The sequence below is a fragment of the Solanum stenotomum genome, chromosome 8 (genome assembly GCF_019186545.1).
Source record: "Solanum stenotomum isolate F172 chromosome 8, ASM1918654v1, whole genome shotgun sequence".
NCBI classification, from domain to species: Eukaryota; Viridiplantae; Streptophyta; class Magnoliopsida; order Solanales; family Solanaceae; genus Solanum; species Solanum stenotomum.
Window position 1 is genome coordinate 21,319,680 of NC_064289.1, and position 23,759 is coordinate 21,343,438.

At 32.1% G+C, this 23,759-nt stretch overlaps 3 protein-coding genes across 3 annotated transcripts; 2 read left to right on the plus strand and 1 right to left on the minus strand.

Moving 5' to 3' along the window:
- Positions 1-6,113: 6,113 nt before the first annotated feature.
- LOC125874227 (E3 ubiquitin-protein ligase SINAT3-like) lies at positions 6,114-11,488 on the plus strand. Its single transcript, XM_049555071.1, has 3 exons — positions 6,114-6,553; positions 9,798-10,184; positions 10,994-11,488. The coding sequence occupies exons 1-3, from the start codon at positions 6,347-6,349 to the stop codon at positions 11,354-11,356; spliced, it is 957 nt and encodes a 318-aa protein (XP_049411028.1). The 5' UTR covers positions 6,114-6,346; the 3' UTR covers positions 11,357-11,488.
- A 4,635-nt stretch (positions 11,489-16,123) lies between these two features.
- LOC125872427 (calcineurin B-like protein 4) lies at positions 16,124-18,628 on the plus strand. The gene is made up of 8 exons (XM_049553155.1): positions 16,124-16,212; positions 16,750-16,832; positions 16,980-17,039; positions 17,255-17,363; positions 17,509-17,561; positions 17,731-17,811; positions 17,908-18,020; positions 18,193-18,628. The coding sequence occupies exons 1-8, from the start codon at positions 16,131-16,133 to the stop codon at positions 18,254-18,256; spliced, it is 645 nt and encodes a 214-aa protein (XP_049409112.1). The 5' UTR covers positions 16,124-16,130; the 3' UTR covers positions 18,257-18,628.
- A 747-nt stretch (positions 18,629-19,375) lies between these two features.
- Positions 19,376-23,492, minus strand: LOC125872428 (probable pectinesterase/pectinesterase inhibitor 34). The gene is made up of 3 exons (XM_049553156.1): positions 22,489-23,492; positions 22,037-22,173; positions 19,376-20,279 (listed from the first exon to the last, which is right to left on the minus strand). Exons 1-3 carry the CDS (start codon positions 23,439-23,441, stop codon positions 19,582-19,584), a joined length of 1,788 nt encoding a protein of 595 aa, XP_049409113.1. The 5' UTR covers positions 23,442-23,492; the 3' UTR covers positions 19,376-19,581.
- Positions 23,493-23,759: the final 267 nt, after the last annotated feature.

Below are 23,759 nucleotides of genomic sequence, written 5' to 3' on the forward strand. Positions count from 1 at the left end.
AACATTGAAAGCTATAAACTAACTAAAAATATATTCACAAAGTAGATTATAAGTAATATTTTTTTATCTATAAATAAAATAAAATTATATATATAATATTTACAAAATTTTACAAGCCCAAATTTAAAATAAAATATATAAACATTGAAAACTATAAACTAACTAAAAATATATTAACAAAGTAGATTATAAATAATTTTTTTTATCTATAAATAAAATAAAATTATATATATAATATTTACAAAATTTTACATGCCCAAATTTGAAATAAAATATATAAACATTAAAATCTATAAACTAACTAAAAATTTATTAACAAAGTAGATTATAAATAATAGGATAGCTTTTTGAAATTTTGGGAAGTGTAAAAGCTACTTTTTAGAAAGTTGAAAAAATGGGGCCCGGCGCGTGTTGAACAAAGTTTTCAACCTATTTGGTTTATATTTCCACGTAAGCCGAAAGTGGTAAAAAATTAATTAAAAAATAAGTTCGGGGGGGTAATAGGACCTTAGTAAAGGTTAGGTGTGTCTCAGGGATTTTGGACATAGGCTGGGGGGGTACTTATGCATTTTCCCTTTTTTTTATTAATAAATACATACACATAATTAATTTTAATTTTTTTTAAATCTGATTTAGTGTGGTGCTGACATGTGGCACTTTTTCTTCTCCTTTTATATGTGCAGTTAGATGGTTCAAATTTAAAATTTTAATTAAATTATTTATTTTTTTATTTATATTTTATCACCTTTTAACCTTCAAATTTGCCTCTAATGGCATACACCCACAAAGATCACATTCATCAATTTAGATTAGGATTTACCATAGAAATCACATGAAATCATCATATTATCAATAAATAAAGCTAAATCAATCATAATTAGGTATTATCCACTAGATTGGAATCATGCCCAAGCCCTACCCACAATGTAAGAACAACCCTAGCTAGAATTGGGTTTTTGATCCACAATTGGGGGAAAACTAAGGGGGCTCCATGGGTGGAAGAACCCATGAATGATTTAGCTTCACATACCTTCAATCAAATCCTAAACAAATCTTGAATCAATGAATATTAAATTGCAATTTCAAACTATTTAATTTTTAATTATTTATAAACTAATTTTAATAAACTTTATTATAACATCTTTTAAAACAATTTCAGAAGTAGAGAGTTAACGTTTGCGGTTAGAATTTTTTTAGTTTTTTCTTTTTAATATTTTTTACGTGTAATTTAGTAGAAGTAGATAATGTTAATAAACTTCATTATAACACCTTTTATATATGCTTTCACTATTTTTTTTTTGTATAATTTTTTTTAAAATAGCATTCTTTATCCGTCTATTTTTTAAATACAGATTAAAAAATATTGATTAAAATTTGTAAATTGTATTTTAATTTTAATAAATAGATTATATAAAATTAATTTTACGTAATTATTAAATTAGTGATCATAATCTGAAGTTGCATATATATATGAATAAGTATAAAAAAAGTATTAAAAATTAAAAAATAAAACAAAAAGTAATGGACTTATAAAACATATAATTAACTTTCAGATTATTTAAAATATAATATATTTAATTTCTAATATGTACATACATATATGTATAGATTTTCCTGGAAAAAAAATGCTCAATTTTAAAAGTTTTTGACTAATTTTCTACTCGTTGAAAGAGTGAAAGATTACATTGAAATATGGAGATGATCTTCATGTAATTTTTCAATGTCACTGAGAGATTCATCGTCACTATCTAGGCCACTAATGTTATTTCATGAAACTATCTTCATTTATGTCTTTTGATTTTATGCTTTGATCAATAAACTTACTTTCTTGGTTGCTTTCATTTTTAAAAAAATAAAGATAAAACTTAGGTGAATTCATGATTACTTTAAAAAACTTTCACGCATATATGCAAAATCTTGTAAATATTCAACCTAAAGATAAATTATTTCACATCTAAATATTATCATACTCAATATTAAAAATAAAAAAATAATCCATAGTCACAACATAATTAAAAAAATAAAAATACATTCATTCATTTTAAGAGTTTTCAATTTCTTTCATAATTTATTTATCATTTTTTAATCCTCTATATAGTACATAAAAAACAACATATTTTCTAACAAAATAGGAAGAAAAAACACATAGGCCTCAAAAACCCAAAAAGTTAGATTTTCCCATAATTACCACAAAGTCTGTTCAGTACCATAGTTTCCAACAAACTCCTCTTTCTTGAGATATGAATTGCTCACTTAATTGTTCAACTTCTCTTGATTTTTCTCGATCATTTTTTCTTGACTCGATTATGATCATAAATTTGTGCCTTCTTTTAGAAAGGATAAAGAAATTTTTGGAAAACAGTTACGTTGATTGGGGAAAAACTATCCGTTTGTTTGAATATTTTATCACTAACCACTCCTTTTATTTTAGGATAGAAGTGGGAAGTTAATGTGCACTTAAAATATTTTTTTATTTCTTATTTTTTTCACTATTATTAAATAAAAAATGTGCAGTTAGATGGTTCAATTTAAAAAATACCTTTCCAAAAAAAGCACCATAACGTTAAGCTTTATTTTTAAAAAAAATTATTTTTAATTTTTAATTTTCTTTTTAGTGTTTGAAATTTCTATTTTTATTTTTAGAATTCCAATTAGTTTTAATAATTTACAAATTTTGATTTTTTTGGTAGTGCTGACAATAAACATTTATAAATTTTTTAAGAGTCCAAAACGTGTTAAAAAAATATAACTATTATTTTTATTTATAAGTTTTTATTTTCAATATTTGATGACTTATGTTTTTTACNTAGTATAATAATAATAACACAAAATTATATATAAAAAATACCATCAGTTTGAAATAATTACAACATAATTAAGAAAACTCATAGAAAATAAAATTTCTAACATGATTATACAAGTATAAATAATCTAATATCTTAACTTTTTATAATAAAAGAATCTTTATTTCGAAAAAAATATTTTTATTATACTATATAATTTACACCCCCCACCCCCCTCTAAAAGAAAATAATCAATAAAACTTACTACTATTATAATAAAAACATCACTCCATCATGAATAAAAAGGGAAAATGCACATATACCGCCCTCAACTATACGCGAAATCCCAACGATACACCTTAACTATACATGAGACCTATTACCCCCTGAATTATTTTAAAGTGTAATAAACGCATCCTTTCGTGCTGAGGTGGCGCAGAGAGTGTGTTCACTCTCTTAGAGGCATGTGAGATACGAAAAAAGGTATTAAAATCTGACTAATATGGACACATGTTCATTTTTAATTGGACATTTTATAATTAATTAGTAGAGATAGTTAGTTAACTTTAAAACTTGAATTGATATTTTTTTTAAATTAATTTTTTTTTCTTTATGAAATAGAGTCAAACTTATCATTTTTCACAACACATTTAAATTGTCAAAGAATTCTTTTCATTATTTTTCATTAATTTGTATTGTATCGAGAGAATTTTTTTTTCTTTTAATAAATTACTTGAAATTCGCTAATGAGAAAAAAAAATTGCATATTAGGAATTTAATTTAAGCAACATATAAAGAACATAATTTAAATTAAAATTTTAAAACAATTATAAATAAATAGTTTAATGTCATACCCCTACCCTACCCCCCAGCCCTCACCCCCACTCCTCCCCCCTCCCCTCTTCTTCAGTTCTCCACAACCTTCATGCCGCTTCAGTTCTCCATCAATAACACCCTCCCTCCTTCTCTTTCCTTCTCACTTCAATCAACCTTTATCTTAACCCAAATTCAATCAGAAAAAAATGATCACAATTTTGAATTCTTCTTGAACTAGAGTTCAAAATTTAGGTAGTTTCTTCAATGGAGATTTTGGACCATGTTTTATGAAATTTATTTGGATTATTTGGATTGAAAGAAAAATAAAATTGATAGTAGATATTGAATTCGGTGATAGTGAAGGGATAAATTTGGTGGTGGGTTATAATTTTCATGGTGATTGCTATGAGTTTTAATGGTTAAAATAAGTGGTTTTAGTGGTTATGGAGTGGGTGTTGATAATGAAGAAGAATGAATCAAATGACATGAAATTTTATAAAAAAAATTATAGATCTAATTATTTATTGACGTGGCGCTGACATAATCATGACTTGGAGGCGAGTGTAAAACACCTCCCATCATGTGAGTGGCTATATAGGTTTTAGGCTGTGTTAAGGGTGTGTTTATTACACTTAAAAATAATTCAAGGGTAATAAGACTCATGTATAGTTAAGGTGTGTCGTTGGGATTTTGCGTATAGTTGATGGGGGTACTTGTGCATTTTTCTGAATAAAAATAAAATTACTTTCAAATAGCTAAATAAAATATGATAATTTTGAGACATATGACAAAACCATGAAGACCAATGATAAGTGGAAAAGTAAAATTCCTCTATGTATTTTTAAAAACGTACTAAATCATCATCTTCACAGTGTTACCAAATAGTAAAGATGTGATACTACAACTTGTTATTTGAGTTACTTTCGATCTTATTATCTCTANATGCCGCTTCAGTTCTCCATCAATAACACCCTCCCTCCTTCTCTTTCCTTCTCACTTCAATCAACCTTTATCTTAACCCAAATTCAATCAGAAAAAAATGATCACAATTTTGAATTCTTCTTGAACTAGAGTTCAAAATTTAGGTAGTTTCTTCAATGGAGATTTTGGACCATGTTTTATGAAATTTATTTGAATTATTTGGATTGAAAGAAAAATAAAATTGATAGTAGATATTGAATTCGGTGATAGTGAAGGGATAAATTTGGTGGTGGGTTATAATTTTCATGGTGATTGCTATGAGTTTTAATGGTTAAAATAAGTGGTTTTAGTGGTTATGGAGTGGGTGTTGATAATGAAGAAGAATGAATCAAATGACATGAAATTTTATAAAAAAATTATAGATCTAATTATTTCTTGACGTGGCACTGACATAATCATGACTTGGAGGCGAGTGTAAAACACCTCCCATCATGTGAGTGGCCATATAGGTTTTAGGTTGTGTTAAGGGTGTGTTTATTACACTTAAAAATAATTCAGGGGTAATAAGACTCATGTATAGTTAAGGTGTGTCGCTGGGATTTTGCGTATAGTTGAAGGGGGTACTTGTGCATTTTTCTGAATAAAAATAAAATTACTTTCAAATAGCTAAATAAAATATGATAATTTTGAGACATATGACAAAACCATGAAGACCAATGATAAGTGGAAAAGTAAAATTTCTCTATGTATTTTTAAAAACGTACTAAATCATCATCTTCACAGTGTTACCAAATAGTAAAGATGTGATACTACAACTTGTTATTTGAGTTACTTTCGATCTTATTATCTCTATAGATTAAAAAAACATTAAGTATCATTTATTTATTCAAGAATTATGAGGGTCAACAATGTTAACTAAAGTTTCTAACACATAATTTGTGTAAGATCTATATAAGGCGATCCCCACGCGTTGGGTGTGCTTAGGGCGTACAGTCGGACACTTAGTGCATAAGTCTTACAGAATTAAGCACCACACCTGAGTCTCTGAGCGTTTTGCTATATCCCTGCCCCAGGACGATCCCCGAGACGAGTCCCAACAGAGTCTTTTATAACACTGTTCGACAATATTGTCCAAATTTTTTTTTCACGAAGAAATTCAAATATTAGTAGTATTTTCAAACTGCTCAGTCAAACACTCTAATAAGTCAAATTAATACTCCCTCCGTCCCATTTTATGTGAGGTAGTTTGACTCGGCACAGAGTTTAAGAAAGAAAGGAAGACTTTTAAAATTTGTGGTCCAAAATAAATGATAGAAATTTGTGTGGCGGTAAATCATTTTATTAAGGATAAAATAGACAATTTATAATTAAATTGTTACTCAATATAAAAATATGTCATTTTTTTTGGACTAACAAAAAAATCACATCAAATAGGTTGGCCAATTATTACATCCATCACAAGAGGCAGTTCCACTAGGAATTTTATATTTACAAAAAATATTGGCCGTACGATGAAGATCATGTACAGTTATGTGGGGAATTTGACGGCGATCCTTAAACCTCTCTCTCTTCTCCTCAGACAACCTTGGTAGCGCAGAGAGAGAAAAAAATACAAAGAAGAAAAAGGAAGATCCTCGCCTGGCAAAAAAGGGGTTCGTTTCTTTTTGATTCTTGATCCGAACCCTTCTTTTATTTTTCTCCAAATTCCTTTCAAATTCTTCTAATTTCAACCCAGGTTAAGAAGAAAGTTTGTTGTTTTTTGAATGATTTGTAAGTTATTTGGAGAGAAAGTTTGAATCTTGAAAGTGTGGGGTTCAGATTTTTGAATGGAAGAAATGGAAATGGATAGCATTGAGTGTGTATCATTAATGGATGGTGTTGAAGATGAAGAGATCCAATCTTCTGTTGCATCTCATCAATTCCCTTTAGGAAAGCCTAATAACATTCTTCATGCTGGAAATGTGCCTACTAGTGTACATGAATTGCTTGAATGCCCTGTTTGTACAAATTCTATGTACCCACCAATTCACCAGGTTTGTTTGTTCTCTTTACTTTTTTTTGAAATTTTTATTGGGTTTATGATTGATTTGATGGATTGCTTTTGTTTTGTTTGATTAGAAGATTGTTGAGTATTGGTGTAGTTGTTATCTTCTTGGTTCTTGTGTTAGAGGGCTTTTGGTGCTTTGAGGGGAAAAATGAAGTCTTTTGTGTAATTTTATTATGTTGGGTGTTAACTTAATTCGAAAGGACTAGTTAATTTGGAGATTACAAGGAACGTCGTATGACATTGAATTCTAGTTCTCCGTTTATAGGCTCGTCCGATTTTGTCAGGGTAAGACTGGTTTCCAACACTATTGAAGAATTGGAAGCCACTGGTAGAGTATGTTAAAGGTTGGTCTCTTGTTGTTAGAATGCGAACTTCATTTGTGAAAAATCTATTAATTTGCTATCATGTAGGTGGTTAATGATGAAAAAGAATTGGATTGAGTTGGTTGATTTTTGCTCGTATAACTTAATCACTTCAAAGCTGGCTGCTTTGGGACTTACATGGGCTTGTTTTGGCTCCCTTGAGGAGGTTCTGGGAAAGTTTTTAATACAGACTGAAGCATTATAATATGATTATGGTGCAGCAAGGCTAATGGAATCATCTGCTGTTGACTTTTAACCAATTGCAGAAGGCGGAAAAGTTGTTGAAGATGACTGCAGATAATGTTGTGTTTTTTTTATTGAATACATTGTATACTGTTTTAGTGAATAACAGAAGCTGATTCTCAGAGTTTCATGATTGGTTGCCTTAAAACTTGACAAATAGAAGAACAATTTGGTGCTTGTGGAATTCACAGATCGTCCTCTTATGTTTCAGCCTGTAGTTCAAATCTTTATGAGGAGATGAATTTAGTAACCCAAAATACAATATTGGCTCTAGGTAATGAGACTTAATATAGCAGCACTATGGGGAGATGCACTTAACATTCTATGAACTTTCCTACTTCAGGTCATGGAAGGACTTATGTAGGACCAGTGAGTGGATTAAACTACTTCATTGGGCAGTGTCTTGATCTTGAATGGTCCTTCCTAGGTCATGCATTTGGAATCCGATTATATGATACTATCATAAATACCTTATTGTATATCAAGGAAGAAGGTAAGGTTATTTAAAAGGACCTCTCCATGAAGGTATGTTGAACAAGTTGAGAATAGAAAGAAAATTTAACACCGGTCTAGAATTTGGTTTTGTAGATTACTTACTGAGTCCTGTTCTCGAAACTTATTTTGGAGTTCATTTTGTTGTTGATTTAGCTTGGGCTGCCTGTAGTTCTTGGAGTAGATTAAATTGGTGTAGCCAAATTCGATAGTGTCTGCATACTGACTAGGATAGTCAGTATAAAAATAGTGTGGTCATTTGGATGAAAGGAGGATATCTGAAAGATAGCACTATAGTGAGGGATACTATTCATTGGGTTGTAAGTTGATGTCCCATAATTACTAGTATTCTGAATTAATAACAACGTATCCTGATTTTGTCCAGCCTTTTGAAATAACATTCGATTAAATTTTGGCCTCGAGACAAGTGCAAAAATTATAAGAAATTTTCCTCACCTTTGGATAGTAATCCTACATTGGAGGGATTACTAATCTAAAGTTTAGTCCCAAGTTAAAGTTTTATCACAGAAGACGGGCTGATTTTTGTCCCACTTTAATACAGCCTTTTAAAGGCTATGAAGTGAATCCTGAAGCAGGAGAGCACCCAAGAGTGTGGCCAGTCAATGAAGTGGGTTAGGTCTTAGGTTCCAACCCTAGAGGAGGCAAGAAGACTAGGTCTTCCTATTTGTCCTGGCCTTGGTAAAAGAGTTACTGGTGTGTTTGTAGGAAGGTAGTAGGTACTTTGTAGAATTAGTCGAGGTGTGTGCTAATTGGCCTAGACACTGCATTTATCCAAAAGAAAAAAAAAAGCATAGGAAGGAGGCAAAACAAACATTTTTGAAAATCCTTGATGCATATGTAAAGATTAAAATCTTGTAAAAATGATGGAAGTTACTTAGTGGTCGTACATTGCTGGACAAGGTGTAGGACTTGTCCCTGAGTGAGGGTAGATAATCCAATATGGCCTTCCAGGAAATAGTCGATGCCACCAGAGATTATTTAATCAGATACCCCTCCATTCACTTTTATTTGTCCACAATGAATTTTGCACTTCTTTTTAGATAATAATAAATGGAGTGCATATTTTACTATAGTATCTTGAAAAAGGATTTGGAAAATTAGTAGTTAATGTTAAGGGTAAATCAAGAAAAAAAGATTGTCTTTCTCTTGATATGCTAAAGTTGACAAGTAAAAGTAAAAAATAATTTTTAGTATAGACTATAGTAGACAAGTAAAAGTGAACAGAGGGAGTCGTAGACATTTCTTATTTGGTAAATTATCCGATATGTCCTCTTTAGAATTGGTTAATACCTTATTATCAAAAAGGAGAAAAATGGATAATGCCTTATGCCGTTAGAAGCTAGGAACTTTTTAACAGAAAATGGACAATTCCTTTTCTTTTCATTCTAGTGAGTAGCACTTAAGTCAATTTGATACATTCTCGGGGATATAATTCAGGTGACTCCTTTTGACTGCATTATTCTTCACCGCACATTACAATCAAATGGATGAGCACGATTTCATATCATCAATTCTGAATGAATCAATCTTATGTATGTGCTAGTGGTTGTTTTGGAACATGGCGTTTTACATAATACTATCAAATTTATTCTTCTGTAAAAACCAGATGGTTGGCCTTCCAAATACAAAGAGAAAAAGCAAAATAATAATAATATTGGATCTTCTCATGCCTGAAATATTCTCTGTGCCTAAATTTGAGAGCTGTCTATTCTCCTAATACTAAGTGCTACCTTTTCTCTTTGATATTTATATGATTGCCTTATGAAGGCTTAGAATATTGCCACTTAGAGCTACATCAGATAGACAGGAGGTGTATGTGCCAAGAGAAGGCGGTGTTGTATAACTACTGAGGGATGAATATTGATATTTGCTTTCTCCTTTTGCCAAGTTTTCACTCATCTATGCATGTCTTCCGTATGGTTTTCCTTGATGCATGAACTCGTTGTAGATGTGTTTAAAAGACTTTGGTGTGAAACTGGCTAGTTCAACTGAACTTTGATATGTATAAACTTTAATTCATATCAAAGTTCATATTGTTCATTTAGTCTTTGCATTTTAACTCCATCTAAATGGGCTTAAAGTAGTCAGTTGAAAATGTGTTTGTTTTTGCAGTGTCACAATGGGCACACACTTTGTTCTACCTGCAAAACAAGGGTGCACAATAGATGTCCGACATGCAGACAAGAGCTTGGTGATATAAGGTGCTTAGCGTTAGAGAAGGTTGCAGAGTCTCTTGAACTGCCTTGCAAATATTTTTCTTTGGGGTGCCCAGAAATATTCCCATATTACAGCAAACTTAAGCATGAAACATTGTGCAATTTTAGACCGTACAGTTGCCCATATGCTGGGTCAGAGTGCTTAGTGACTGGGGACATCCCTTATTTGGTTACGCATTTAAGAGATGACCACAAAGTGGATATGCACACGGGATGCACGTTCAACCATCGTTATGTGAAGTCTAATCCTCGTGAAGTAGAAAATGCAACATGGATGTTGACGGTAACTCCAGCATCTTCTTATATTATTGGAATAAAATGATAGCTAGCATCAAGTAATTTTTTTGTTTGTTGCTGTGTAATGATTAATATGGTTGCTGTTTAAGTTCACACTAACCACCCCAGTGCTATAGCCTATAAAATGAACTTGCAACAAGTATATGGATGAATTATTGACAAGGGAACAGTTGGATGCCAAAATATCCTATGTCGTCTCTTATGTTTTTGAAATACCTGCTTTTATTTCATAGTTCAAATGTTCTCTCTTTTTCCATTTGTTTTGTCCTAATACACATTCTGGATTCCTCCTTATTAGAAAACAACACGTCCTCTATTCTTATCTCTTTTTCTTAGTAGGTCAATCTTGCTACTTTTTTAATAAATCAATACTTTTGATGGCATCCATTTGAGAATAATAGAAATCAGTCTATTGAAAGGTTAAACTGTTTTGATCCAACTATGTACAGTGTTTATTGTGATTATGAAGAATGAAAAGTTCACCTTATGGCCATTGTATTCTGTCTTGTCATTTTCAATCTGTTTTGGAAAAGCTTCTGTTTTCAAATTATAAACAAGAATGCCTCTTATCATGTCAAAAGATGCCTAGAACATTTTGCTTTGAACGATTCTAGTATGAGATATGCTGGGACAAGTTTCTGAGTCATGCTTTGGGTTGAGTTTTGCCTAGCATGCCTTCTGTATAATGTATGTATGTGTGCGCCGTGCTCTCCTCCCCCCTCCAAGTATATTCTCACAGCAACTTCATCGAAGTAGTGTGTTCTAACCGACAGACTTTTCTTGCTCCTTTCTCAGGTCTTCCATTGTTTTGGGCAATATTTCTGTCTCCATTTCGAGGCCTTCCAGCTTGGTGTGGCCCCTGTTTATATGGCATTTTTACGATTCATGGGTGATGAAACGGATGCACGGAATTACAGCTACAGTCTAGAGGTAGGAGGAAATGGTAGAAAGCTCATATGGGAGGGTACCCCAAGAAGTATCCGAGATAGTCATCGCAAGGTCAGGGACAGTCATGATGGTCTTATAATCCAGCGTAACATGGCACTTTTCTTTTCTGGTGGTGACCGGAAAGAACTGAAACTTCGAGTTACTGGAAGGATATGGAAGGAACAACAAAATCCAGATGGTGGTGTGTGCATACCAAATCTATGTAGCTAGTTTGTTTTCTCTTTTTTTTGGGTGATTTAATTTTATATTTTCTTGCCCTTTTTTTTTTGTTGGATGTAATGTGCATGTAGTTGGTGTGTAAGACAGCACTATGTTTGTATCTAAGAAGAACTTGTGCTCTGACCATGCATGTACTAGGATGTTACATATACCTTTTTTTTAGTTCTATCAATTGTTAATAACCATCTTGCTGTTGTGTTTATTGCTCTCTTCCTGAAACCAAGATGGTTAAAGATGATTTTCACCACGTCAAGGTGACACTCTACACCTGAGTTGTATTCCTTCTGTTCTAATGCTATAACCAATCCATAAATTGTTAAAACTTTCATTTAAGTTAGACTAAGCAATAGCATACCTCGTATTTTTCCTTTTGGGAGTTTATTCGACTCATTCCCTAAAGATTTGTAACGTATTACTTTCGATGTCCCTAATTACTTGTCTATTTTTTATTTGAAACACCTATTAAGAAAGCAATGATTGATATAGTGAGTATCATTTTATCTCTATTAATTGTTTTGCTGCAAATTTCAATAAAGACTTTATCATAACTTGTTGTCCACACATTAGCTTATATAAAGTTTCCAGTTGTTGACAATCGTAAACTTATCTAAATAATGAAAAATGATTAAACCAATAAATGACGCAATGAAAAATGTCAACGAGCAAATATAATACTTGCCGTACTCCATACGTGAAGAAAATAAATAATAAAATTTTATTCGACCAAAGTAAATTGGGTAAGGAAGAAAATAAATAATAAAATTTCATGTATTTATTCGACCAAAGTACTATTTTGTTACGTGCTTTTTATTTTTTTTAATTAGAGACGTGACACTACATTTTTGGTAAGTAGTACGCATATTTTATGAAAAACAAAAAGTCAAATTGACACGAAGATAACATGGCAATGTTATATTATTACTTTACACTCATTTTTATAAGTAAAAAATGAAATAATAATTTTTATATTACTCTTAATTATTATAAGTCATCCTACTCAATGTAAAATTAATGAATTGAAAATAATTGTGTAAGCTAATAAATTATTTCTTTATTTTTAAAATTGAAAAAATAGATATAATAAGCATATTACATTTATTTATTAATTATTAGAATAAATAAATAAGAATATAGTATTTCACAATCCCTATCTGAAAACGAGTTGGAAGGATGAGGATTACAAGTGTCATCTACGAGACAATATATGCAGCCAAAAGTGATGTATTTCTTCTTTTTAATTAATTATTTCAATTCCTCAAATCCAATTTATAGCTTAAAATATTATATTATGTATTTTTTTTTAGGAAAAATCACACCATACATCTATTTAAGGATTAATATTATAATTTTTATATATGTCATTTATAAAATTTTCACTCTTCATAGTCTATTACAAATCTTTTCATAAAATTTATATCAAGAAATAAAAAATCAACGTACAATATTTGAAAAAATAAAAACAAATTATTAAAACATGTCGTTTTTCAATTTAAATTGTAATGATTACGTTATAATGGAAAACACATATTTAATCGTACTGAATTAATTAAACATGTAATCAAATATTAAATTCGAAATATTAATATATTTATTTTATGTGATTTATAAATTGTTATAACCAACCCATAGCGATCAGCAATTTTCTTGTCAACAAAACTTTGGATATTTCAGGTATGTCATTATCTTTTTGGGGCTGAAAGCGAAGTCTTTGAAAGCTCATCAACTTTTGACCAAAAAAAAAAGTAGTAGTATATATTTTAAAACTAATAAGATTATTATTTTAGTTAAATGAGTTTGATGAATTGAATAAGTCTATTATTTTAAAAAAGACTTTAATAACATGGCATGCCAATTAAGAGACAGTAAAGTTTTTAAAGTTTTAAGTATATTTGGAGGAAAATAGTGATAGTTGGGTGATATTTTGGTCCTAAGTGGAACATAAATGATATTTCAAGGCAATTCCCCAAACTTGGGTGACCATTTAGGGAATTAACTCAATTGTTTTGCTGCAAATTTCAATAAAGACTTTATCATAACTTGTTTTCAACACACACGTCAGCTTATATAAAGTTTCCAGTTGTTGACAATCGTAAACTTATCTAAATAATGAAAAATGTCAACGAGCAAATATAATACTTGGCGTACCCCATACGTGAGATTAGAGCCGTCAATATGAGCTAGGCCCGTTGGGTTGGGCTGGCCTAACTCGTGATTTGATAAGGTTGGACTACGATTTTTTGAGCCTATTTAGGAAAAGGGCTTTTTTGCCTGGCCTGAATAAGCCTGTCGATTTGTGGGGCTTGAGAAATATGGATAGGGCCGGCCCGTGGATCAAAAAAAAATTAATTATAAAATAAAAATAAAATAGAGTAATAAAAATAACAGGAGTCCACACTCAAAATCTGTTTAAAGTTTGAAATATTACAATTTAAATACAAATTATGTTTATAAAATATGTACTACATAAAATAAAAAATTTCTAAAATTTCTAGGGAATCACTACATAGGTCATAGCCTCTGGAATATTATCATAGTTTTTGTGTTTTATTATGATTATTGAAAAATAATTAGGTTAATATTTCTATTTAGCTATTTATGTTTTTGCTTGAAATCAAACTTAATAAATATTATATAGATAATTTTATTTGTGTATTTGATTAACAAGTAATAGCACTAACCCCATGTAATATTGTCTTGTCAATATTGATGATAATATTTTTAAATTATAATTTACTTTAAAAAATTATAAAAAACTATACTTTTAAGAAAAGAGGGTTGGCCCGGCAAAGCCCGTAGCCCATGCACTTGTGGGCTGGGCCGACCATTTTCTGGCCCACATAAAAAATGGGCTATTCCGACCTGGCCTGTCAAATTGCAAAGCCTGTATGGATTAGCCCAGATGGGGTGGGCCAACCCATATTGACAGCTCTACGTGAGATCAATTTTTTGGATTTATCCAACATTTAAGTAAATTGGGTAAGGAAGAAAATAAATAATAAAATTTCATGTATTTGTTCGACCAAAGGTACTATTTTATTTCCTGCTTTTTAATTTTTAATTAGAGACGTGACCACATTTTTGGTAAGTAGTACGCATATTTTATGGAAAACAAAAAGTCAAATTGATTAGAAGAAAACATGGCAATGTTATATTATTTTATCCAACATTTAAAAGTAACAAATGAAATAATAATTTTATTATATTACTCTTAATTATTATAAGTCATCCTACTCAATGCAAAATTAATGAATTGAAAATAATTATATAAAATAATAAATTATTTCTTCATTTTTTAAAACTGAAAAAAAATAGATAAAGTAAGTATGTTACATTTATTTATTAGTTATATTAGAATAAATAAATAGGAGTATAGTATTTCACAATCCCTATCTGGAAACGAGTTGGAAGGATGAGGATTACAAGTGCCATCTACGAGACGATATATGCAATGCAGCCAAAAGTGATGTATTTCTTCTTTTTTAATTAATTATTTCAATTCCTCAAATCCAATTTATAGCAAAAAATATTATAATATGTATTTCTTTTGTATGTCTTATAAACCAAGTATAGATTTTTTTTTTCATTAGAAAAATTTAACGTTAACCTTTCGTTTATTATTAATGGGTTGTTTATAATTATATAAATAAACATCTATGAATTATTGTTCATTACAATTTTTTAAAAAAACATTTTTTTTTCTTTCTTGGAATATGTGATTGATGAAGGGGAATCACATAATGGAAAACACATATTTAATCGTACTAAATTAATTAAACATGTAATCAAATATTAAATTCGAAATATTAATATATTTATTTTATGTGATTTATAAATTGTTATAACCAACCAATAGCAATCAGCAATTTTCTTGTCAACAAAACTTTGAATATTTCAGGTATGTCATTATCTTTTTGGGGGTGAAAGCGAAGTCTTTGAAAGCTCATCAACTTTTGACAAAAAAAAAGTAGTAGTATTAATATTTGGTGTGTTGCAAGTTGCAACTAGCAACTCCGATAACACGCTGACTTTTACTTAACAAATCAAATTTGTATTTACTCAATTAATTGACTATCCTACTTGAGTATCAAAATTGATTCAAAAATTGTGTGTATATATACTCGCACAAATATTGAAAATTATTTGAAATGTTCTCCAAAACTAAAGCAATGATTTGAAATGATCTCTCAAATTTAAAGCCAAAACTTTAAAACTAAGATTGAAAAATTTGGGTGTTGTTTTGTTCTTCTTAGTTTCATTTGCTTCTGCTTTTAGACTCAATACTGTTTCTCTGCAGGTAACAAAGTGATTATTTTTTTCCCTCTTTTCTTAATTCTTATGCTCTCATGGTTTTGTACTTTTATAGAAATTTTGCTATATGTATGTATGGCTTCCGCTTCTATAGTTTGACAAGTGATCATTTAAAACTCTGCTATTATCCCCTGAATTTGAAGTTGATTAATAATTAGACGTAAAACGTATGGTATTAGCCTACATCATAATTATCTGCTACGTTCGTACTTTTAGTAAGTGTAAGTAAGAATTGATGCCTTATCCATTGAGTAAAAAATGTGAAATGTCGTTGATGAAGTAAGTTTGCTCATCTTTAATTCTGTGTGATGATCACGCATATCTGAATTGTTAAGACTAATCGTTAGGCTGCTGCTTCTAACTCACACTATCTATCTTAAGAGTGTTAGTGACCTAATAATCTTAATTGTGGCAGGTGAAGTCTATATTATTTCTAAAACAATCTTATTATGTTCTGATGGGCTGCTTTCACTCAAAAACAACACTCCATTACACACCCGGATATGAGGAGCCCACTGTGCTTGCTGCTGAGACACCTTGTGAGTATGAGAATCTTAGTCATGTTTTGTCATTCAAGTTAATGTACTGGTTTCCTGCCTGTCAACTTCTGCGAATTATATGGCCTTAAGAGAAGCAGTTGGTATTCAATCGGAAATCTTTTGCCAATATAGATTATTTTATGCCTTTTATGCAAATCCCGCCCCCTCCTTTATCAGATAGTTAAAAAACTAGAGCTCAGGATAAGGATCACATCCCACAGATCTTAGAAAGTGCATTTAATTTTATAATCGAAAGACTTATGGTAGAGTTTCATCCATGAGACTGCAATGACAGTGGTTAAGGAAAGAAACCACAAATCTTGTTACTATGAAAACCATAATATGATGTCTTCTGAGAACGAGAGGTATGATCTGGTTTGTCAATTTGTTTGATTTACTAGCAATTTTATTGCGTCCATCACTAAGTTTACAAGCATGGATGTAAAATATAGATAGAAACATGTATTAGGTTTGATTATCAGTAACCTCTTACTACAATTGCTAATCATTTAGGAACTGTGTTAAAAAATGTTGCAGTTACAGTGAGTGAAGTCGAAGCATTATATGAGTTGTTCAAAAGAATAAGCAGCTGCATTGTTGATGATGGGCTCATTCATAAGGTATATATCTACTGCTTGCAAAGAGAAATACACGTATCTTTCCATGTTTAGGATTTTTAAATGTATAATTGATATAGTACTTAGCTAGTCGATAAGTCTATAATGTGTTATGGCTACCTATTCTAATTCTTGCAATGCCGTCATCAGGAAGAGTTTCAGCTAGCACTCTTCAGGAACCAAAAAATGAAAAATCTGTTTGCAGATAGGGTATGTTTCTCGGCCAATTTTTCATTGAAATGGTCTCTGTAGATGAATCCTGTGCATTGTTGATTAAACAGTTTTGACGCATCAACTCTTATGCTGGAAGTCTACTGCTTCTCTTCCATTTGATTGGATAGTTTTATTGCTTCTTTTGTCAATTTCCCTGTTTCGTGTTCATCTGAAGTTGTGGATATCTCTTCACTGAGTTTCTTATTATGCAGATATTTGATCTTTTTGATATTAAGCGCAATGGAGTGATTGAGTTTGGGGACTTTGTCCGATCACTGGGTATCTTCCACCCTAATGCACCAGTAGCTGATAAAATGTCATGTAGGAAATGAACTTTCTTAGCTTTTATACAATTGACAATGGTGACTTTCACTTAGTTCTGATTTCTCACTTTCAGTATTGTAATGAAACACATTATGTATGCCTACTCGTTGACATTGATGTCTCTAGCTTAATATCTTTGCAGTTGCATTCAGATTATATGATCTAAGGCACACTGGTTATATCGAGAGAGAAGAGGTTGGTATCGCAACTATATATGCATTATGCTCTCCTCATCTTGACAATCATTGTTAGGGCCCAATATAAACACTCCCAGTCTTTAGCTTTCAATCATTGGTGATATTACTTTGACTAGCAAAATTAGCTAAAGGTAATAATCTCTTTGCTGCATGTATATAATTTGCAGTTGAAAGAGATGGTACTGGCGCTGCTACATGAATCAGAATTGGTTCTTTCAGATGACGTAGTTGAGATTATTGTAGATGAGGTGAAGACTACTTAAAAGTTTAAACTCTCTTTCGCGCCAATTTTCACTATGTTGTCCTTTGCTGTTTATTCACTCTATCTATATCTTGTGTGCCAGACGTTTAGCGATGCAGACACAAAGGGTGATGGGAGGATAGATTCAGAAGAGTGGAAGGAATTTGTTTCAAAGAATCCGTCTCTTCTAAAGAATATGACACTTCCCTATCTGATGTAAGTGTGGCATCAATGAAACTCAGATAGGCATCGTGTGATTATCTCGAAGACATTCTTTTACTTTTTCTCGTTCCTCTAGAAATGACTATAAGCTATTTGGATAGTCGAAAAAAGAAACATAAATTGCTATTACCTGATAGTACTGATATGGTGGCCTTGCTTTATTCAGGGATATAACTTTAGCATTCCCCAGCTTTGTGGTAAGCTCTGAGGTTGATGATTCAGAAATTTAGACTTGTGCGTGTAAATACAAATCTTTGAAGGTCATGTTAAATAGCCTCTTCCACGCTGGTGTTTGGATGATCCAATTCAATACAGTGCAAAGGAGTTCAATAATCAGAAGAATATCAGGTTTTATAATGATTATTGGAGATTCACCAAACAATATTGAGTTCCAAAAGCCAGAGCTATCCAATATAAGAAAAAGGTTAGTATTTAAGGGGTAAATCATGGCTTCTTGGCTGTCTCCATTCGCTTAGCATTATTCATAGTGTTTTTGAGGAGCAAAGAGTTGGTTAAGAAGTTTCGAGTGTCTGCAAGGCTATTATAACCCATGAGTGTGCGAAAACTGTTGGATGCACCTCATGCATTAGGCATTGTGCACACACCTGTGCTAAAAAAACCTTTGGCACCTAACATAAATTTAACCGGCAAAGCTTATAGTATGGCTATGTACAAACGAGAGAAATGAACTTGTGAAAAGCATCTGTATACAGATTTAAGAAAATGGATCACACGGGACAAATGACTTCCAACTTTTTCTGCTGAAAGGGATGAGGCAGGTGTTAGGTGTTTAAGTCGACGGGTTGTTTGCTTATATGAACTTGAGCAATTATCTTAAGGCAAATATAGAATAAAGTTCACTACACCTAGCTAGTACATGTACTATTTGAAATGCAGACTTACCGGGCATAAGTTCTTATGGATGAGACTAGGGGTCATTTGGTTGGGAATAAGTTGTTTCAAGATTAATTATCCCTCATACCTCCAATCAAATGCAGGATAACCGAAGGACTTCCTCAATAATCATATTTTACTTCTCATTTGTTATTAGTAAGACATCAACGGAGTCCATCGGGTTTTCCAATTTGTAATTTTTAGCGCATCACTTTTATCGAATGTAGTCCATTTTGATATTAAAAAAATGAGATTCTTACATTTTATATACGTAAAAGCTGGTAAATACATATAATATATAAAAACACATAAAATGTATATATTTCTTCTACATAATATTGTAGATTTGGTTTGAGAATGTAAATTATTTTCAGTTGAACAGACAAATGCGCAACTTGCAAAAAATAATAAAAATGAAAGCTGTAATCTAGTATATATATGATCTGATAATAACAAAAAAAGAAAAACAAATTACATGCACTTAATAAACAATGAAAGCTGTAATCTGGAATGTTTCTTCGGTCAGATGACCAATAATGGAGCAAATTCACCTAATTATGGAAATACCATTAATGGGACATACCATGTTATTCATCATATATTACTGCACAAAACATAAAATTCCATCTTGAAAATATGTTCATTTATACCATTAACTTATTCAGGTACTCAAACCTGCCAAGAATGCCACCCCAGTTGAAGGCAACCACGATGATCCAAAAATGAACTGCGCTACAGTGTACTTGCTGGCCTCATCCGTGGAATTGATCACACGATATCCCGGCCATTTTACCCGTTGCCCCACGGCTGCTCCCGGTCCATAGTTCATATACTCACCATAATACAATGTATCAAGAGCAAAAGTAGCATTCCACTCTAACCAACCATGCGGGTGTATGTGATCACCCAAGTAAGATAACATGACAACAGTTCGTGAGTACAGCTTCCATGGTCGGCCTAGATACGTGGGGAAGCTCCCTTTAGATGCCTGGAGGTCAGATGTGGCTATGATTTTGCAAGCATGGATTGAAATTCCAGTGTTTTGATTGGGATCTTTCCTGTTTTGAGCTGTGATGGTGTTCTTTTGAAAGTCCATTGGCTTTCGAGCATAAATGCTGCAGTTTTGGATGACCACTGCTGCATTACCGAAGATGAAATCAACTGTCCCGTAGATATCACACTCACGATAGAATTGGCGCTGGGAGTGCACGTACAGAGTGTCTTGGTATCCGATGATGTTGCATCGATAGATCACAGCATGATCAGCACCAATACGAAGAGCTACCGCTTGATGCTTGCCTGGTCCAGCCCAGTTCTGAAATGTAATGTCTCTTGCAATGAATCCAGCTCCAGTTGCCGCTGCACATTAAGAAAGTTGCACTGTGAGGCCATGATCCAATGTTACAGAGATGATAACAGAGTACTTTTCCTTTTTCAAGATTCAAATTATGTAAACTTAGATCTAATTTAATTTAATTTTAAAAATTAATCAAACTGATTATCGAAAGCGAAAAAGTGACCCACGGGACGCACGGAGTAATAAATCTACTCAAGTGGTTAGAGAAAGTGAGTCAAAAGGACATTAACAGTTAGGAGGGGCATGAATATTAATTACCTCACCTCCCAACATGTGATTATTTCTTTAAAATATAATGAGCCTACCAAATTACTGGTCATATCGCTATCCCTAGTACTACTTGTCTTCAGATTATAGATTTTTAAAAAGCCAATCATGTCATGGATAAGGATCAACTATTTGTGATTTCTATTAGATTCTCATATACAATTTTTTCATATTTTTTATTAGGGAAAAAGGTCGGATATACCCTTCAACTTTATCATTTGAAGCTGATAAATCCTCGTTATGAAAGTGGCTCATATATACTCTTATCGTTATACAAACAACTCAAATATACCCCGATATTACAAAATGAGCTCACATATGCCTTTCATTTAACGGAAGTGAAAAAAAATAGTTTTAAATTTATAATTTTTACTTTTAATTTATAAAAATTCACGTAGGAGTATATATGATCCATCTAGCAAAGTTTAAGGTATATTTAATCTTTTTTATACATAAATTATTTTTTAACTTCTTTGATTATCATTATTTGAGTTGCTTATTCCTATTTTATTTTTTTCTTTCATTCTTTAATGTAAAGAAAAAAATTTAAAACTGATTTTTTGTGGCTAATTATAGTTTAAAACTATTTTTTCGGCTATATTGTAATTTAATTTTTGTATTTGAAAAAAAAAAAACTGGTCATAAATAAGAAAAAAAGTCAAAATAAATACAGGATAAATATACCCTTATAAATTATATATATTTTTAAAAAATTAAATTAAAATTAATTTTTTCACTTTCGTTAGAGGAAAAGGGTATGTATGAGTCATTTGTATAACATCATTAATATATATCAGCTCTAAATAACAAAATTGATGAATATATCAGACTCATTTCTCTTTTATTAAGAAACAAAATTGTGGGGGCTAACGTCGTTTATATCCCCTGGACTAATGTTACTGTCCATGCTTCCCAAAATAGGTAAAACACCTCAATTTAGTGCTTCCACATTTTTAAACATTCTATCTAACTTATGTTTTGATAATTGGGATAATGGGATTGGTCATTTGAATTCATATTTATTCCTAGCAATTTCATTCCAACATACATTTATTTTCTCATACACCAAAATAAAAGTAGTAAGTATTAGACTAAGATATTTGGAGGGTATGTAGCATACAAATGACGACTGAGACTTAATTACAAAGTAGCTAAGAATTCAATGACAAGGCCATGTGCATTTTCTAATTTCTATTACTGCTGCTGATATGCTAGTACTAAAATTGCCAAAATGAAGAGGGCCGCCCCATGCCCACTGTTTCAATTTTCCACCACACATCACGATACATAAATAGAGAGTAATAAGAGGCAAGTCAAGAGGGAAACCATATAAATGGAGCCAAAGCAAGGCACCAGCCTAGCAATGTGACGCTGATGCTTGATTTTAAACTATTTGAATTGACATGTAATAATCAAGGTAGGTATGTACAAGTTGACGACTAAAATATCATCACTATTTTTAAAAAAATGTAGTCAAAGTGAGTAAATATACCGAAAGACGCGGTATGGAATGTCGTCAGATTCTGTGATACACTTTTGCCACCTGATATCATCGTCTGGCCTTTGCCGTCACCTATGAACATTACGTTCGTCTTTTTCCTCCCTACTTTCAGGATATCTTCTTCATACCTGTTATTTACATGCGCAAATAAACAGTACAGATTAGAAATTTTAATTTGTATTCCTTTGATCACTCGAACACACAATCTCAAAATTGATAATAAAATATGCTTACTATCCGAACAATAGAAAATTTGATAATGCTTTCAAGCCTACTAGAAATAATATCATGATGAGGACGACAAAGAAATGAGAAGATCAATGCTATAATTAACTACTGAATACTCAGTCTATCACGTGGGATGTAAACAAGGACAAGGAAAAAGTACTCTTAATTAGTGAAAAAGCAAAAATAATAGAGTACTTTTTATTTTTTATTTTTACCTTCCTGCCTTGACGTAAATTATTATTCTGCGAGAACTGTAATCAGGGAGCTTCTTAATTGCCTCTGCAATTGTCTTGAACGTTCCGTTACCGTCTTTTGAAACGATCATATCTGCTTGAATTGTCGAAACTGGCGCATCCAGTAACTTTCGATCCTTCCGTGACAGCCATTTCGGGAAATTCTCTTTTTTCGCCGACGCAACAGTACCCATTAACCTCCGCCGACGGTTGTGAATCGGAACTCCGGCGAAATCATCGTTTCCGTTCACGGCAGCGAAAATGGCTAAGCAATTGCTCACCAATTGAGACAAATCCTTCAAATTTGTCGCCATCTGATCCTTCACGTTCCCGCTAACATCAGCGAAACCTTCCGTACACGTGTCCTGGTTGGTGAGCGCAGCGCTCAGCCACGTCTGCACGTCGTTATTGTTTCCCGGTGGTGATTTTCCAGCGCCGGGAGCAACGGAGGTTAAGGATCGGGATAGAAGGTAAACAGAATCTTCTAACAGCTCAAGGCAACTTTCGTAAGCGGACCTTGTACGCTTATCCATGACAAGGCTGTTAAAATCGGACGCCCTGTAAAACGCCCTGCCAAAACGCTGAAGCGTCGCATTGACGGAAATGTGGACGAGTTCGGCGTCGGAAGCGGTGAGTGCACCGGGGAATTCATGTAAAGAGTTTAAACAGAGCGTTGGAAAGCGAGTTCGACTACATGTTCGTGAAATTGCCTGACTGGGCTTTATATGACGCACTGTGGCACCCGTTTTAGTAGTACTCCGCACAGTTACCACAACTGCTGCAGAAATTGCAGAAGCAATTATAAGAATGCTAGAGAAAATGAGTACAATTTTGAGTTTGGACCTTTGATTTGGCGCATTCTCTTCAAATTTTGGCAGTATTTCTCGGCGTGAGAGATCTTTAGGCTTGGGTTTTCCAAGCCTGGCGTAGTCCATTTTTGGGTTTTAAATTTTGGAATACAGTAGGAAGAGAAAAATGCAGTTGCCGACAATGGAGCCTCAGGGGAGGCAAGAATACTGTTTTTTTTTCGTTGTGACTTGTGAGTAATAAAAATTAAAGAAGAAAGTAGAGTTATAAAACTTGAGTGTTGGATAGACTGAGGCAAATCATGCATATATATTAGCCGGTGGAACTATGCAAGGGCAGGAGTGGTTACGAATTTAGACGGGTTTTGGCGATGTTTTATTGTGAAATTTGAAAAAAAAAAAAGTTTTCGTTTTTAAATTGAAAAATAAGATTTGATAAGTGAGAAG

Excerpts from the sequence above, each read along its gene's own strand:
- LOC125872427 (XM_049553155.1), top strand. The coding sequence starts at position 16,131 with ATGGGCTGCTTTCACTCAAAAACAACACTCCATTACACACCCGGATAT. Across the intron at positions 16,833-16,979 it reads ATGATGGGCTCATTCATAAG|GAAGAGTTTCAGCTAGCACT; the intron begins GTATATATCTAC and ends TGCCGTCATCAG. Across the intron at positions 17,040-17,254 it reads AAAATCTGTTTGCAGATAGG|ATATTTGATCTTTTTGATAT; the intron begins GTATGTTTCTCG and ends CTTATTATGCAG.
- LOC125874227 (XM_049555071.1), top strand. The coding sequence starts at position 6,347 with ATGGAAGAAATGGAAATGGATAGCATTGAGTGTGTATCATTAATGGAT. Across the intron at positions 6,554-9,797 it reads TGTACCCACCAATTCACCAG|TGTCACAATGGGCACACACT; the intron begins GTTTGTTTGTTC and ends TTGTTTTTGCAG. Across the intron at positions 10,185-10,993 it reads ATGCAACATGGATGTTGACG|GTCTTCCATTGTTTTGGGCA; the intron begins GTAACTCCAGCA and ends CTCCTTTCTCAG.
- LOC125872428 (XM_049553156.1), bottom strand. The coding sequence starts at position 23,441 with ATGGACTACGCCAGGCTTGGAAAACCCAAGCCTAAAGATCTCTCACGC. Across the intron at positions 22,174-22,488 it reads ATTTACGTCAAGGCAGGAAG|GTATGAAGAAGATATCCTGA; the intron begins GTAAAAATAAAA and ends TGTAAATAACAG. Across the intron at positions 20,280-22,036 it reads ATTCCATACCGCGTCTTTCG|CGGCAACTGGAGCTGGATTC; the intron begins GTATATTTACTC and ends CTTAATGTGCAG.